At 33.1% G+C, this 18,071-nt stretch overlaps 2 protein-coding genes across 10 annotated transcripts in view; one reads left to right on the forward strand and one right to left on the reverse strand.

The window, feature by feature from the left end:
* The window catches only part of CEP85L (centrosomal protein 85 like), a 137,826-nt gene that overhangs the window by 65,627 nt on the left and 54,128 nt on the right, over positions 1-18,071 (reverse strand). The window lies entirely within an intron of this gene.
* PLN (phospholamban) lies at positions 2,783-17,663 on the forward strand. Of its 4 annotated transcripts, none has more exons than XM_072965798.1 (3): positions 2,786-2,874; positions 15,799-15,907; positions 16,815-17,663. In XM_072965798.1, the coding sequence occupies exon 3, from the start codon at positions 16,912-16,914 to the stop codon at positions 17,068-17,070; it is 159 nt and encodes a 52-aa protein (XP_072821899.1). In that variant the 5' UTR covers positions 2,786-2,874; positions 15,799-15,907; positions 16,815-16,911; the 3' UTR covers positions 17,071-17,663. The 4 variants fall into 4 exon arrangements, with proteins under 4 accessions (XP_072821900.1, XP_072821899.1, XP_006205762.1 ...); XM_072965797.1 differs by lacking the exon at positions 2,786-2,874 and adding an exon at positions 8,819-8,836; XM_072965799.1 differs by lacking the exon at positions 15,799-15,907 and having other exon boundaries at positions 2,783-2,874.

Below are 18,071 nucleotides of genomic sequence, written 5' to 3' on the forward strand. Positions count from 1 at the left end.
GATCTAAAAATCTACAACCTATAAAAGGCTACCATCTCCCAAGTTATCACTAGTTAAAATCTGTTACCATTTTCATAGCAATGATATATGTAAATAAAAATAAATACATATATTCTAAACATTATAGTTTGAGGATCAGTCCACAAACTTACATCTAAATAAAAATCATGTTTTCTAGCCCCTGAGGTCTAGCCTCATTTCTTTCAGACCCAGGGACTCTGAGTAATCTATATAACTAATTTAATTTTAGTTTGCATTTCAGAGATAATTTTAAAAGAAAGTCTTCAGTGACTATATGTGTTCTATTTTATGGGTGGTAAAGTCTCAAGAGCACTTTTTGATTTTCTAACATTCAATACAAAGATTCACAATAATCCAAACATTGAATTTTTAGATATTTTATGTTTTTAGGTATTTTACATTTTCAAAACTTGAAAAATCAACCTATTAGTGCTATTGTCAACAATCAACTCTTCAGATATCCATGGCCCCAACTAAGCAATAAACATAAAAATGAACAAGGCAGCCCGATAAACAACTTGGCCAAAAGTATGCTCTTGATGCTCATGCTTAGGGCTGGTCCACCACCTCTGACCAACTCAAGGGCAAATGAAAACAGCAGATGATGATATGTTCACAGCCTTTTGCTAGCTTTTAATTTGGAGATGGGTTAAGGAGGAAGTACAGACTTACTGAGATACATCAAGACAATGTACAACATGTACAACTCTCAGTACATTAAATTCCTGATAAAAAGTTACAATATCTACATACGAGAAAGTTGGGCTTATTAAACCTTTTCCACTGGGACATCTCTTGCTTTGTAAAATGAACATGAACTCTACATATCAAAATCTATCTTAAATAACCTTTTCAAGAATACATGTATGCTGAAAAATCAAGGGTCAGTTGCATTTGTAGTCTATAAACTTAAAAAGGGCTAAGTGCATAACTGAAGTGCAGAAACTATTGTGTTTTAGAGATTCTCATGTGAAATGATCAAGGGCTTATCTCAAGTGTCGATATTATCAAAGTTTGTATAAAAGCTCAGACCTGTATTAAGGTAGGATTACCTCCCCCAACCTCACTCCAGGAGCACAGTTCAAGAGGCTACCTGATCTAAACCAAACTGTGACTTCTTCATGCTAGGGTGATATCATTCAGGATGGTTTACCAGTTTCAGTTAAATCCTCACCCCCAAAAATTTCTATCCTTAGGTCATTTTCTCAAAGAAGTTTATCTAATTAAAAGGAAATGCTGTCAATTAACTACCAAACCTTTGAAGTTAAACTGGAATTCAAATACAGATCAAATTCATTTTAGAGACTGATCATCCTTGAATTAAACTAAAATTTAGTTATAACAAGTCTACAAAGCCAAGAAACTGAAAAAGACAAAGGGAGATATATCAGATTTATTTATACAGGTGCTCATCACAGTATTTTTTCAATGGTTTATAATGGCAAAAATTATAAATCATCTAACATCCAATACAAGATGAATTCAATAAGTTATGTTACATATATGCTGAAAATAATAAACTTTAACTATATATTTTAATATATAATCAGATAAAAAATGCCCATATTAAAAAGTAAAAAAATTATTCTTCAATAGACATGAACTGATTTCTTGGTTTTTCTAAGAGTTTTTTTAAAATGTAAGCTGTATAAAGACAAAGATTTTTTTTTAAATTATATCCCTTATCTAATACAGTATTTGTCAACCAGTAAATTGTAGTTTGACTAAAGGAATGAATTAAGAACTGACATGTGAAATTTACATGTTTAATTATTTAAACAGAGCTAGCTAAGACTAATGGTTGCTTTTAAAAATAACCACATTTTTGAAGCTATTTATTTGTATAATCATATAACATTTCAGCTTCAAAGATATGTTAGAAATTAATTCAACCTGCCTTTTTGTATGAAAAAACCAGAGTACAGAAAGATTCATTTCCTAAAAATCATAAAGAAAGATAGTAAGAGAAAAAATGAGAATGACAATTCAAATTCCTCAACTCCTCATTAGTAAGCCATGACCAACACACAATCACTCCACAAATCAGTATGTTATACACATGTATCAAAGGTGTAAGCAAGTTTAATTAGGGACAGAGAAATTAGTTCATCTAAAACCTCTGAGGGTCTTTATTCTCACTTCTCTCTTCCTTTAACTTATCTTTGTAAGAGCTCACTTGTAATGGCAAAATAACATTCTAAATATCCATTAACTTTAACTTCTATGGAGTAAGCAGCATGAGTAATAAAGAAAAAATAAATCACCCTCTATTCATGAAGCTTATGACAAATAAGAAATAACATACACAATGGCAACTTGTCAAATATGGTGGGAATAGATGACAACACCAGATTAGGAAAAATCTCTGTATGCAATGTTGTAAAATTTGAGTTTTTAACCTTGAGGGACACGGTGTTAATAAAGAAAAGTTATCTGCATGTGAATACCAAATTTACCCTTGAGAAAGCAACCTGGATATTAGGGTAAAGATTGAACAGGAGAAGGTCAAGACAGAAGGTTCTATATAAAAGTTCAGAGGAGAGCTTACAGGCTATGCGAACAGAGATTTCTAATTCTAATCTGCATTTGATTTCTTAGTGAAAAGCCTCGGGGAAGACAGAAACAAGGATGAGTCTCAAATTTCCATTTTGGATGACAAAATAATGATGCCATCATAAAGACTGGGCATGCAAGGAGCTCAGATGTTGGGGTGCCAAGCACAAAGATAATGAATGTAATGTGAGGGTGGGTGGAGAGAACTACAAATCACTGAACTGGATTAGAATCTTCCTAACAATGGAATAGCATCACGGTCTACAGAACCCTGAATCAAGTTTATCTGGAGACCTGAAGGTTGTTTTTTGTCGTTGAATTGGTTTTGTGGCGTGCGTGTGTGTGTGTGTGTGTGTGTTATTTTTCACTTCTTATTCTGGCTTCAGTTCTTTTGTATAAAATATGCTGTCCTCTTAGAAATCACACTGCTTCTTTCTATATGTGCTAATTTGACTCACCTCTGAATTTTCTTGTCCTCTTAGTATTCTCCTAGTATTATCTTGCACTAGTGGTTAACTTCCTAATGTTAAATATTTCATTTGCATATTATCTATTTCCTGACAAATTCCTTAAAAAGCCACAGAGCATGCTATAGCATTTCTTTCCATCACTCAGTGTGTTTCGCAGATTTCCCCCAAATTATGCAAATCTACATGAGCCCTTCCCTTAAACTAACTGGCTTCTCTTGATGTCAAACTTTCCCATTGCTAACTGGGATATTTAAGAAAGAAAGAGAGTCTGTTCAGAGTACAGACATTTATGAAAAAAATAAAATGCTTGAGCCTTCAAGTATCTGGGAAGTCAACTGTAAAAGTGAAACTACCTCCCCTAAATGATCTTAAGTTTTGTGAGTTACTTTACTATTGGTCTTTTTTTACCCCATGCTTGATGAATGTCTCCTATCCTCTCTTCTCTATTAACTTAGGCACTTCCTCATCCTCTAAGTCTCAGACTACTATTCTCATTATTATTTTTGCTCTTAGTGTTTTTTCAACTAATCTTTCCTTAGATAGCTTTAAAATTTAAGGCAGTAACCCTTAATATCTTATAATAACCTTTAATGAAAAAGAATATGAAAATGAATTATATGTATATATATGCATGACTGGGACACTGTGCTGTATACCAGAAATTGACACACTGTAACTGACTGTACTTCAATAAAAATTAATTAATTAAAAAAAAGAGTTGAGTAAAATCCTGGGAACCTAGGAGGTCTAACCTAAAAAATTTCCTTATCTTTGAAGTACTATATCACAAAAATTTATTCAAAGCTTGTATTTTACTGCATTATATATTTAAGTATTAAAATGCTTCAATTTTGTTACCACAAAATATCTTTTAGTCAAAAAATTTTCCAGAAAAAAAAAAAGGTCTACCTTGAGGCTTCTTTTGTGTCTAGAAAACCACTACAACTTGGAGGTTAAATACTCAATGTAAAAGATTTCATAGATCATAATTTCCTTTACATTAAGTTAAATAAAATTTAAAAAAATTAAGGAATACATAATAAAAAATGCCACAAAACATATAAAAGCAAATGTAAAGAAATGAACCCAGGAATCTGAATAATTATTTGCTTGGGTGGGGAGAATAGGGGGAACATGGAAAGACCATGTGATTAGATATAAGTTATTATTAACATCCTGGCTTTTGTTTAGGTAGTAATCTTTGAGTTGTTTATTTAAAAAAAAATTTAACTATTAAAATAAAAAGTAAATAATAACATAAATAAAAGCAGGCCTTGCAATGTTAAGAGTGTAAAAAGTACCATAAATTATTATAAATCCAAGGAGCAAAGAAAACAAAATTTTAAAAAAAATTTTTAAAGGTTCCATTTAGGTAGCATGGGCTTATGGTTCAATCTTCCTTCGCTCTTACTCTCCAAATACATTTACAACATTTTTAAATGACAGAAGAAAGTTATTTTCTCAGTTATTCTACTCTTATCTCCAATCTCCCATTCTCCTCCTTCCCCACAATTAGCTTTAAAATTGAGAAGAATTTTTTAATTGTCCGTAACACTTACGTTTGCAGCATCACTCATTCACCACCACCCTGCGGTCTTTCCTATTTAGCTCCCCCTTTATTCACTCCCTCATCCAATCATGCCCTCAGTCAGTACTGAAGAATTGCTATAAACCAGGTTCTATACTAGGTAATAATACTATAAGGAATAAAGAGGGTATAAAGATGATCAGCTCTCAAGGAGCATGCAATCTAGTCTAGGCAGATACACTAAAAAACACAACCTAATGAGATAGACAGTAATAGAAGTACATGCAAAAGCATCTATCATAATGAGAGGGCTGCACAGAAGACATAAATTGAAACAGAATTTTAATGGGAATAAAGGTTGGTAAGCAGGACATTCTCACAAAAAGTAAGGAGGCTTAAAATAGAACAAGAGCCTGTTCAGAAAGCTGTGGGCAGCTGCCCAGGGCCAGAACACAGGATACAAAGGAATGTGATAAGAGATGAAGCTAGAAAGACAGGGCCTAGAAAAACAAACTAAGAGGTCTGGATTTTAGCCTGTTTGAGAAGTCAGTCTTCTTTTTTCAAAAAAGGGCTGCCCCAAACAATGACAGAAACATTCTCTAACACAGAATTTAATTTTCTTGTGCCATGGACTTTTTTTGGCAGACAGCTCAAGCCTACTGATCTGGTCTCCGAATGTTTTCATATCATAAAATACATAGGATTCCAAATAATTTTTATAGACACTCCACTCTTAAGGTAGTGAGGCATTAAGTGTGGGCTGTGCATAGTAACTTTCTCCTGGAGAGTACAGTCAGGAAGGAGAGGAAAAAGATTAATTTTTACCATAGAGAAACCTGATGAATACTACACTTCAGCCAGGTGATCAAGGTTAACAGCATCTGTAAGTCATGCTGATAGCATGCGCACTTGATATGTGATGAAAAGAGCACTCTGCCTCTCTGATCTTCCTCTCAAAAACACATTAACCAGTCTAACCATGAGAAAAACATCCAACTGTGGACATTCTATAAGAAGCTGTCACAACCAAGGGGACCAAAGGAGACGTGATTACTAAATGTAATCTGGTGTCCTGGACAGAATCCTGGAAAAGAACAAGAACACTAAGGAAAACTGAGAAAATCTGACTAAAGCATGGGCTTTAGTTAAAATAATGTATCAACACTGGGACAACTGTTGTGACAAATGTACCGTACTCATGTAGGATGTTAACAACAGAGGAAACTGGGTGTGGGGCATATGGCAATTCTCTATACTGTATTTGCAAAACTCTGTAAATTTAGAACTGTTTTAAAATAAAACTTCTTTTTCAAGAAGTAAGTGAGATACACAGGATTATAAAGAAAACAAATTATACTAAATATTTAAAAAAAACCAAATTTGTGTTGTACTAATTCTCCTTTATTAACACATGAAATAACAATATTTACAGGCAGGTCTAATTGTGTGATTTCAAGTGGTATGACTGTGAAAGTACTTCAGGCTATCTGCAACAATGATGACATGAAGTTATCTGAGATTGCTACAGTGACAGTCAAATGTACCGCTAACACTTCTGCAGTTTGTGATCTACAGTCAAAACTGAAGAAATGCTAAATCTCATTTAGAGTTTAGTAAAATAAAGACATCTAACATTTTCCCTATCCAAGCTCAAAGGGCACTGAACTCTACCCATGGACTGCAGATCAAGAATCATCTTCTAAAGGAAAAGAGAAAATAAGCACTAACACTAAATGGACACTGTGCTAAAAGATCCCTAAGAGTCATTACACACACTTCATCTCATTAAATCCTCACAACAAACCCATTCCAGAGATCAGGCAGCTTGGAGAAATCTGTATGAGGTCATGTGACCAAAAATAGATTCAAACTGCAGTCTGACTCCAAATAAAGATTCTGACAAAGCACCTCTAAAAACATTTTCCAGCCTCTGGTTGTGGAATTTCTGAGAAACAATCTGCTGATTATACTGGAGTTCACCAATGCTCCTATTAAACAACTTACTGTTTAGGCAATCAGGCTAAAACTAAGATCAATACTTCCTAGAGCTTCATTTGGAGTAATAATAATGATCAGCAGTAGCAGCAGCAGCAGCTAACCAAAAAGAAAAGGGTGAACACAGAAGCTCCTCACCCTTGTACAAATCTGCAAAGTAAATTTTTACCTCCATTTTCCAATTCTGACACATACAGTTTGTTAGTATCCTTCTATGGGTGTGTGTGTGTCCATCCACCTATATACGCTTTTTAAGCAAATTGGCCAAACATGTGAAATATGTAGGCCATATTTTATTCAGTCTATGGCAGTTTCTTAGCCTACTAATTCCATTTTCTTAGAACTAGAGGTGCTCATACTACAATGATCTATCCCCTAAGCTTCGTTTTCAAATGAATGCGTAGGCAAACTTAAAGCAGACTTTCTAGAAATAGTTAAGTTTTAAGTAATTAATCTATCTCCACCTTAAAAATTTCTTAGTTGATGTATGCTACTCTGAAATCTATATCCAATCCCACAACATGTCAACCTATCAGAATTAAAACTAAACAGATCCGGATTTGAATCCTCAGTCTATCCCTTAGCAGCTATGTCATCTTTGACAAATTACTATAAACCAGGCTTGTATTTCAGGTTCCTAGGTTTTGTATTTCATTGGCAATTGATGATAATAATAAGAGATCCTTATTATGTAAGGATTGAAAGGAAAAAAATGCTTGTAGAGCCTGAGCAAAATGTCAAACATCCATGCAATTTATTTAATTTTGGGTTTTACTTTTAAGTTGTAAATTTTCCCTTAGCAATGTTCACAGAGTCTTTGCTGAAATATTATTTTTCTGATAGTTTTAGCTGATTCTTTAAATAACGAGAGATTTCCTCTAGCAAAGGATTTATCTTTCTTTGGAAGAAGCCAAAATCATCTCCATTTAAGGACACATAAGCAGCTGCTGGAAAAGACTTTAGTTCCCCGTAAGAAAGTGAAGCAGGCTGAGTTTACTCTGCTGTAAGTATTTAAAAAACTAAAAATAACAAGTAGCTTCTCCAGAATTACAGACGAGATTTAAGAATGAGAATTTGAAGGTGTGGTGACTTAAGTAAATCTAATATATTGTTTTAAAAATTAGAAAAAACAGAGGAATGATGCCTGGCTTTTCAAATAAATTCTTCTCTGTTCTCAAGTTCAAAATATCATTCCATTTACTAAGACTGTATTTACAGAGTAATTTTCAGGAAAACAACTACTGCATTAAATGAGGCACACCCGTTTAGAAATACTACTTAAATTTCCAAACACTTGTGTACCTATCATCAATAAAGTATCATTAACTAGGATGCCACTAATCAGGGACTTGTGATTATTCCTTTTTTGCTAGAAAGTTACTCTTAATAATGTGTCAGCTTATTAAAATTTCAGTAAGGTTTTACAGTAATTTAATGCAGCTGTAAAAAATCTTAAATACTTAAATTTCTAAACAGCAGTTTTTCTTGGGTGATGTCTCTCAGTTTAAATATGAGAATTACTGTGCATGAATATATTGTTAAAGCCCTAATTGAAGAAAATATAAATGAACTAAATACATTTATTATTCTTTAACTATAAGATAAAGCTAATTTTTTAAAACCCAAATCAGCTTTATTAGCCTGGTTTTCTCACACACACTCTCTCCGATACACACACAGACATGAGAAAAGAACAAGTCAAGAAAAGGTATAAAATTTGATTCTGTGACAATGTTTAATTATTGTCTTGCTAGAAGCTAACATGAAGTTGCACTATTAAAGCAAGAACAACTCATTAAAAGTTGTTTGGCTTATATGAGTATTATTATTCTCACTATTAAAATTCCTATTACTTTAACTCCTTTAGGTCTTCAACATTATCCTCTCAGCTTACAATTATTTCTGAGCCTAACAATGCATGAACCTTTAAAAAAGAACTTTCTACCACCAAAATTAACTTTTTTCATTTATCTCCCATATACTTTTTAAAATTAAAAACAAAAAAGGAGGCATAAAGTGTTAATGACCTTTCCATACCTAACATTAAGATAAATGACATTCTAAAAAGTTTGGTTGTGATAAGACCATGGCTAACCAATCATAACTTCAGAATTCCTATGTGACATCATCAGACCGCCCTAGAACTCTTTTTCTCCTCCACCTACTTCAATTGTTCCCATAACTCTGGTAACAGAGTCAGAAAACTTTCCAGCTAAACGCCAAGAGCACTTCATACAACTCCCAATACTCTATCATCACAACAGCCAAGGTAAGCAGATTTCACTGACTATGGCAATTCTTACTTTCTAGAACTCAAATTTATTAGACTTTGTAAAGAGTTAATATTTTATAAATTTCAGCTGTAAGTTAGACAGTAAAATGTCTGACATAAAGCTTATTTTCTAAATAAATGCTTACCCATTCAGTGATAGTTAAGAATAAGATTTAACTTAGAAATGATAAAGGTTGCATTCATCTTTGATCCTGATTACTGGTTTGTCATTTTAATTTAACTTTCACTTCTATTTTGCTGTTTACAAGTGAATTTCTGCAGATTAAAATATCTTTCAATGATGTTACCATGTTTGGTGGTAGTGGTAATTTGATTTCTCCACAGAAAAACAATGGTTTCATTTTGTTACTTGTTATTCTGCTAAGAAGTAGGGCAGAACTAGGTTGTCATTACATCCAGGATACTATGAACAGTTGTGTGATTGTACAAAATGAACGTTATTGGTATGACTATTCCAATATTACCACTATGATTCCTTACAGTGAATATTAATAGAATTTAAGAATACATAGCTCAAACTACTTTTAAAATGCTTTTGAAGACTTTTCTCTATATATAAAATCCAGTCAATTTCTAAAAAAAAAATCCAGGCTTTTAATAAATCGAGTTACTTATATTAAAGTTAATACTGTATAATAAATAACAAGTCTGGACATTTCAAAACACTTCTCAAAAACATGTAAAATTCTTTCTGAAGTTACAGAACATTCATTTCTTTATTCTAAAAATAAAGAGAGATTATTTTGGCAGTACAAATATTCCTAACTATCTCATTTGTGTGAACTTCATAAATAAATGTTTATTCTGCCTATAAGTGAATATACTTTTATCAAATTACTATCCTCCAGTGTTCTTCAGTTTCCTCTCTTGCATTTAGAAGGTGGGGAGGAGGATGAAAAAAATGCCCAGGAATGGAGATGCCATCATAAATTTTATAACTTCTGTTTAAATTCTACTCCACTCTTGATGTTACAATCCTCAATTTAATACATGAAATGTGTCTTCATTCTTAAATTTCAGTCAGGGCATAAAGGATATTACATCGATTTTATTCCATTTTTATTTCCATATATGTTAAGATAAAATTTACCTCTAGGTTCTAAGATCCTATGACAAATGTTAAATCTACTGCTTTTTTACAGACAAGAACTTTATAATTCCTTAAGCAGTTTTCCTTAAGCCATGCAAAAATGCATTTTTACTCAAATGTCTATCAAATTACATTCTCACACTTCAAATGAGATGTTCACAAGTTCTTTCATAGTACCAAAATTTCATATCATATATTGCTCCATAAAGTTGAAAATTTCTAGAAAAGCAGAAATTCTGCTATTAGTTATCTCAGATAGCGTCCAGACTAACAGAAATTATAGTTATAGTGATTGTTATTCAAATTTCAAACTTAAGGCCCTAGAGCCAGACATTATGTCTAAACTAGTTCAGCTCTATCATAAGATGAATTATAAGTACTGTCTTTGTTTCATGCGCTTTAAAACTTAGTGCTTTTAAAAAAGTATCCAATGAAATAAAAGGGAAGAAATGTGAAAGATGTTTAAATTATGAAAGACTTACTAAGTTTCAAAACCATGTGAAAAAGCTAGAGTACTTTGCTTTACTAAGGAGTCACATGACTATCATTTCCTAAAACTCAAGATCAAAATTATTTTAATAGTATTTTAGTGGACATAAAGAAAAACAATATTGATATTGTTTCTTAATCTCACTAATTTATTGGAGAAAGGAGACTATTTGCATGAACAAAACAGTTTCCAAAAAGAATTAAAATTGTAACGTGTTAAATGTATTAGGTAAAATATTAATTATGTTACTAATCACAATAAATAATGTAATGTATTAAAGTTTTAAGTAAAAATTAAATATAGATTACCTAAATTCGACTATATATTTATTACCAATCCTAGAAATAGAGGGTCAATTAAAACTTCTTTATTCTTGAACAATTTGCTAAATGCACCATATACAAGTATTTCACTTGATACTCAATTTCTATATGTTTGACACTCCAACTCTAGTTTAGGAAACAGATGCCACAAGGTGAATTGCCCAAGGTCACAGAGCTAGAAAATGGTGGAGCCTTGGCAGGAACCAAGATTTTATAACTCTAAATCACACACACATCCCATCCACTATTCAACATGACTTAAAAATAAGTCATGACACTGGCAAAACAAAATAAAGTCCTCAATACTGTCAATGGCACATTAAAAGGCAAAGTCAAAGGATAAAAACTTCTACTTTAAAACCACTCCATTTCATTTAAAGTTAATTTATGCATGAGGCATTATGTCCTTAAGGCCCTATATAAAATTCTCCTGATCATTTTCAAAGCCAGGGATATAGAAAATTATAGATGTTCTCAGTTATTAAGCGGTATGTCCTGGAAGACAAAACTCAAAATAACTGCACAGATTTTAAAAAAACAGTAACATGTACAATCAATCAAAGTTTCCTTTTATTTAATTCATTTCGTTGCTCATGCCTGTAATCTATTTAGCTTTGATACCTAAAATCCAGCTTAATTTCTCCTCAAAACTTTTCACAAAAACCACACTTTTCATACTTTAGTCCAGCTCCGTATTAAATCCTTAGCTTTCCTCAACTTCACTTCTGACCTCCTCATATCGTACAGTTTAAAATATTCAACCCCCTTTGTTTTGAGGTGCTTGAACAGAGGAATCTTGCTTTATTTACGCTAGGAAAATCACTAACTTTCATCTAAACTATGAATTAACATAATGCTGATCATACCAGCAAAGTAAGTCTAAAGGTTAGAAATCAAGGAAGTGATGCCTCTAAATTACAGTGACCTAGATCAGATAATATGTGGTCTCTTGGAACATTTCCAGAAATAGAACATCAATGTTCTTACCCTACATAATTCTGAAGCATGTATCACCAAATAAACACATGAAAATGAGGTCGGGATATATATCTCCACCCCAGTTAAGTACACTTGTAGTCAACTGAGGACCTCTAGTGCTTTTTAAAATGTATTCCACCCTTCAGTTCTTTCAAAAAAAAAAAAAAAAAAAAGGGCAAACTCGTATTAGTGGGGGTATATTTAACTGGCATTCATTTTCCTTAAAACTTGCCCTACACTTTTTCTCCACATGCTTTTCCCCTCAAAGAAGACTCTGAAGTATCAACTACTACAAGGTTAAAAAGTATTTTAATTGCAAATAAATTATTTTGAACATAATAGGCAGATAATGAAGACAAGCCTACAGACAAAATAGCAACAGCAATGTGCCAGTTTCAAAGAAAAAATCTCCATGCTGCCATTTAATGAATTTTCCTAAAGGCAAAGCTTTAAAGCAAGGGAAATATTTCATTATGAGGTCACTTTAGGGATTGAGAATATGTTGATTTTTATGTTTACACAATTCTTTTCATAACCAGGCAGAAGCAGCTTGAAGATTCTTTCAAATGGCCTGTGTGGACCAACAAAGCTCTGGAACCTTGCTGTCACAAAATAACTTCAAACACAACTTCTAGATGTAGCATTAGGCCATCTCACAGGAAATGACTCTACCCAAGTGAATTTTTGGATGCCAACAGATTGATGACCAATCTAATTATGAACCTGATTTAATTCAACAAATCAAAAAAAAATGATGTATACATATACAATCGCTTCTGGATTACCTTCAAAAATGACAGCAAATAGTAGGGGGAAAAAAAGCCAAATAATCCTAATATAGACAAGTCCTGTAAATTCAAATCTATAGAGAATTCTAATCTTCTGAACCAACTTAATGAGAAAAAATTTCAAAAAACTGCCAGACTTTCATCTTGGATGTTTATTACTTGAATTTACTAGCAAGATATGCCCATGTTTACTGAAAGAACAAACAAGCAGACACAAATTAAAAGGAAACAAAATTCTGAACGCCAAAAATGTATATAATCTCAGGAATTTATGACTTCAGCAGAGGCAGTACCAAAAATGAAGTTCAGTAAATTCTGCAAAGCACTGAAAAGTGCTTAAATTATAGGTGGGGATTACTACTCAGCATATACAACATGGATAGAATATCAGTTGTCTAGCAAGTCATAAAGCAAATACCGGAAGTTTTCAAAAGTCTACTAAGGTTCCTTTTTGCACAAGAATGTATCTGATGTTACGTTAAGAAATAGGACTCACTGCAAAGTGAGGACTACCACAGAAGCACACAAGGTAACTTTCACCCTTCAACATGTTGCCTAACATGGCACAAGAGATCTGTTGATGGATTAGAGTTGCCTGGGGTTTTTCTCTCTCTTTCCAATTCAAAAAACAGAACACTATCTTGAACTTGATTGCATTTACTTCCCAATTTCACGTTTTTGAGCAAAAGAGGAAAAGTGGACAACCAAAGGCTTTATAAATCCTACAAAGAACGGTAAAGAGTTATTCTTCCCATCCCTCCCCAAAATTAGAATAAACACAGTTCCCACAGACATACAAGCTACTCTGTGGGTACTTTTCTGCCTCTTAACATGTAACTCAAGAGACAGGAATCTGGCACTTTTCTACAACCAAATTCCTATCAAACTATCTTTCATATTTTCAATATTCTGATTCTAGGGCCTGGATGGTGAATTAATTTTCAAAGTATTCTTACTCCTTTTGTCCCACATCTAATTTACACATATTGGCATACTTCTAAAAAGGGGTGGGGTAGGGTAAATTTCAATTCCCATCGTTGTTTAGGCCAGATGCATGTTCAGAACATCCCAACACAACCTATTTCCGATTATCCCAAAAGAATGCTCTAAAAGATTAGATAAAATGAAAATAAACTGAAACTATTTTTATTGGCTCTCAATAAAATACTACTGTATTAACAGCTTGTCTCTAATAAAGGGAAGAACAAAAAAAAAGACTGAAGGAGTTGTATACTCATAGGATTGTGAGTGCAGAGAAAAAAATGATAAACAGTTGACAATCATGCCATAAATTATAACATGGTGAAGGTCACAGAACTCTAAAAATAGGACTGTGCCTTTGTTCCCACAGTTTTTTTCAATTCTCAGCATATGACAGGAAGCCTCATCTTTAAGGAACAAATTTTGGCTTAATTATTATCATACAGATTTCAGAAGTTCCACAGAATCAGGACTCAATACATTTCAGATTGTACCGCTGTAAAATAAATTGGGCCCAATTAATTGCATGCATACAGCTAACATTTCAGCATGCAAAGCAGATTTAGTTTTAGCATAAGGTTATAAAGTGACTATAAATCACTTTAGAATTACAACATATTTTTAAGTTTGATAAGAAACAAGACACAATCTTTGGTTGTCTCCTTTATACTCAGTTTGTCTCCAGGAACAAACTATCCTTTTCCAACAACAGTTGGCTGTTGAAGTATCATGAGATTATCTTTAAAGTATATTCATTATATATCCATCATTAGAGAGCTCATCTCTTCAGGGCACACCTCTTGGTACTTCACAAACACCAAATGCACATTTGTAGAAAGCCTAATTCAGGTTAACGTTGTTTATCATTAACAACACTTTATTTTAGTCCTCTAAGATAAATCCTCTAAGCCTCATTGTCCTCATCTGTGAAAAACAACAACAACAAAAAAAATCAGAAACTTAAGAATATTGGAAATTATGCATTTAAGTATCAAATTCTATTATTTATATAGTTAATTTGTTCATCACAGCAATATCCATGATTATTAATAATTTTCTAAAAATATTAAACTAAATCATAAAAATCCCTTGTTCAACTTCACTGATTTATTCAGACGGTACCAATTTTGCACTAAGTACTAGAATACAAAGTAAACACACGACTCCTGACATTCATGAACTAGACTGTAGTCTTGTTGGGGGCACCGGCATGTAAATCAAAATTAGAACACAGCCTGACAGCCATATCTTGATGTAGGTAACACTAAAGCCCTACTAAAAACTAGCAGAGGTGATACCAGTTCTGCCTTAATGATTAATAGAAGGTTTCATTAGAAAGGGATATTTAAACTGGGTCTTAAGGATTAACTGAAGTTTGCCTGGCAAAGAATCAAAGGTGGAGGCAGGAGGAGGGGAGATATTCCGGGCAGAGCCAGAACAACATGTGCAGAAGACAGAATCATAAAAGGGAATGAAGTATTTATGGAAAGGTGACATGTTTCATGTGACTAAAGTACCACTCATCAGTGTCAGCATAGAGTGACTCTTGTATATGCTCTGTGATGAACAAATGGCCTGCTCTTCCTTTTCCATGTTTCATCTCTCAGTAATTTTAAAATCCATACCTTTTGCATCATTTAAGTGCTGAAACTTCACAAAAATTAAGTTCAAATAGGAATTGCCAATGCTAATTCTTTACTACCTTAACTGTACTCTTATATATCTCATATAAAAAGACTAGTCAAATATATAAATAAAGAAAACCACCTCCACACTACCCAATAGTATAAATCCACCATATCTACAATAAGCAAATATAAGCAGAAACAACCTAATGGATGCATTTCCTTAAAGAACGAAAGAAAATCCCTTTGTTTCTATAGTATTTTATCTGAGGAATTCAAATAAAGTCATTAAATTAAATACATACCAAGTTTAAGCTGCCATTTTCTACGTAGGAAATGTTGCAGATAAACTAAGTAACAGCCACTCGTGTTGGACAATGAAGAGTATATGCTAGAGAAACAAAGGTTGTTATCAACTCTTTGAAAAAATGAAGTTTGACAAGTTGGCTGCTTGGATCACCTCCCTACAGGGCAACACTATGAAGGAGACCAGAGTCTCCAAACAAATGAAAGCTTAGTCTAGTATATATTCAAAACTTAATAGAGTCGCGCTGAAATGACAGAATCTAACTACCATATACCAAGTGATTTCTTTGTAACAATAAGTGAGAAGTTCTAACTGACCAGGCCTGATATGTACCTTCCCCTTTCTCGTTCTTTCAGTTCTCCTCCCTATTGTCTTCAGCACTAGTCTCTCTCAGAAACAGAGCTGAAGGTTGAGACCGGCTTTCATGAGCTGTATAGCCTCTAGGGAGAAAATGAAATCTGGCAGGTGGGCAAGGTAGCAATATCTTGATTAACAATGATATATCAACAAATGTTAACAGCTGTTATATCTGAGCAGTTAATTTACAGCTAATTTTTAGTCTATATCTAATTTTCTATAATGATGTATTATTTTACAATTTGTTTATTAATTAGCACACATAATTAATTAGGCAGCAACTTATTAATTAATGAGGCAGAATAGCTTGTGGAAGCTCTGAAAGAAAGCAAATGGAAACGTTCTTAAGTACAGGTCCTTTACAAATAGCAACTGTCTGTGGTAGATGGTGAGATAATGATAATTTTATTACTATGCCTTCTGAGTCTGACAGTCTTCAGCACTTAATATCGTCTTGTTAAAATGTTACTTAAAGTAGTATATTCTACAAAGCTGTAAATCATAAAAAGGAATGATAAACAGTTGAATCTACAGTTCTGGTAAAACACTTATTATTTAACTATTTTATTTTGGACTGAAATCAACACCTGGAGAATAATTTATTGCATGTATTTCTTTTTATGAGATTTGCTCTGGAGCTATTAATACCTTAATGTTCACAGCAATTATGCTCATAGAGAAATAGTCTTAATGAAAGTATATGTAAGAACTTTTGCCCAAGGGAATAGCCCAAAACAAGCTGCACCCTAAACCAAACCACACCTCTAGTCATTTTGAGAGGAGGACACAAAGACTGAAGTTACTACACTCTCAACATAAGACATCATGGTGATCATCACCAAAAAAGACAGAGAGAAACAGAGAGGCAGAGCAACACACACAGACTTTACAGATATCTGATGTCATAGAAACAAATAATGTTGAGGAAGAGGGATTAACGCAACAGGGTTTTTTACCTGTTCAGAGAATAGGTTACACGTATGATGCTAATCCATTTACTATTTTTACATTGCAGGCTACCTAAAAGAAGACAGTGATCTCACATTTGGCTGGCAGCTTGTTATCTTTCTCTTCACCATTTAAAACTTCAGGCTTCCTGCCTTCCTGGTGTCATGGAGAAAGTCCAATACCTCACTCGCTCTGCTATTAGGAGAGCTTCAACCATTGAAATGCCTCAACAAGCACGGCAAAATCTCCAGAACCTATTTATCAATTTCTGTCTCATCTTAATATGTCTCTTGCTGATTTGCATCATCGTGATGCTTCTCTGAAGTTCTGCTGCACTCTCCAATGCTGCAACTTATCACCATCAGCTTAAAAATCTGCCATCCCATGAAGAAGGGAAAACAATACTAGAGACCACTTCCTAAGTAGAAGAATTTCTTTGTGAAAAGGTCAAGATTTGGAGCAAAACAAATCGTTAGCAAATGTATTCATCCACTGGATCTTGTAAACATGAAAAGAGCTTTATTTTCAAAAATTAACTTTAAAATGACTTTAAGTGTGCAAAATGTAACTGTTGATTTTCTCAACAGAGCTTATAAATTGCTATCTCAAATCTTTCCTGAGGATGAACTAGTGGTTTAGTTTTGAAGCTGCACTGCTAACAAGTTCACTTTATATATAAAGCATTAGCTTCACTCTTTGGGGTAAATGTAATTTACACTGTACTGTAAAAGCCTCTTTAATGTTTATTAGGTATTTTGCAGATCTTCACCAAGTACACCAAAATAATTATTCCAATGAAGCATCATCATTTGAAATAGCCCACTAACACCTCACATCTGTTATCTTTATCATCATACAAAGTCTTTGTAGTAATTCTCTCAGAACCTGCATTCTAAAATAAATTGAATTTTCTATACTACACTAACATTTTTTAAAGTTTATAAGAAGCAAGTAGAAAAAAGACCATACCATTACATAAATAAAATCTGCTTAACTAATTTTTTTCAAAGAAATACAGAATTCTAGAACATGTAGGTAAACCATAAACCTGTTCCCTCTAGGACTTTGTGATCAATAGAGGAGAACTGTTGGTTAATTTATCAGACAGTGTGATTAGCCATAATTACTAATAGACTAATAGAATAGAACCTAACTGTAATTTAAGACACTATAGCTAATTATCTGAGTTAGAGCACACAACTTGCCACACTATCGCTGCAATCATGAAATCTTAAGATATTAGAGTGAGTTTATAGGTTGTCTTCTAATCTCACATTCAATGTAGGTAAGGAAGATTAAAAATATATATTATTTCAAGCATTAA

The sequence above is a fragment of the Vicugna pacos genome, chromosome 8 (assembly GCF_048564905.1).
Source record: "Vicugna pacos chromosome 8, VicPac4, whole genome shotgun sequence".
Taxonomy (NCBI): Eukaryota; Metazoa; Chordata; class Mammalia; order Artiodactyla; family Camelidae; genus Vicugna; species Vicugna pacos.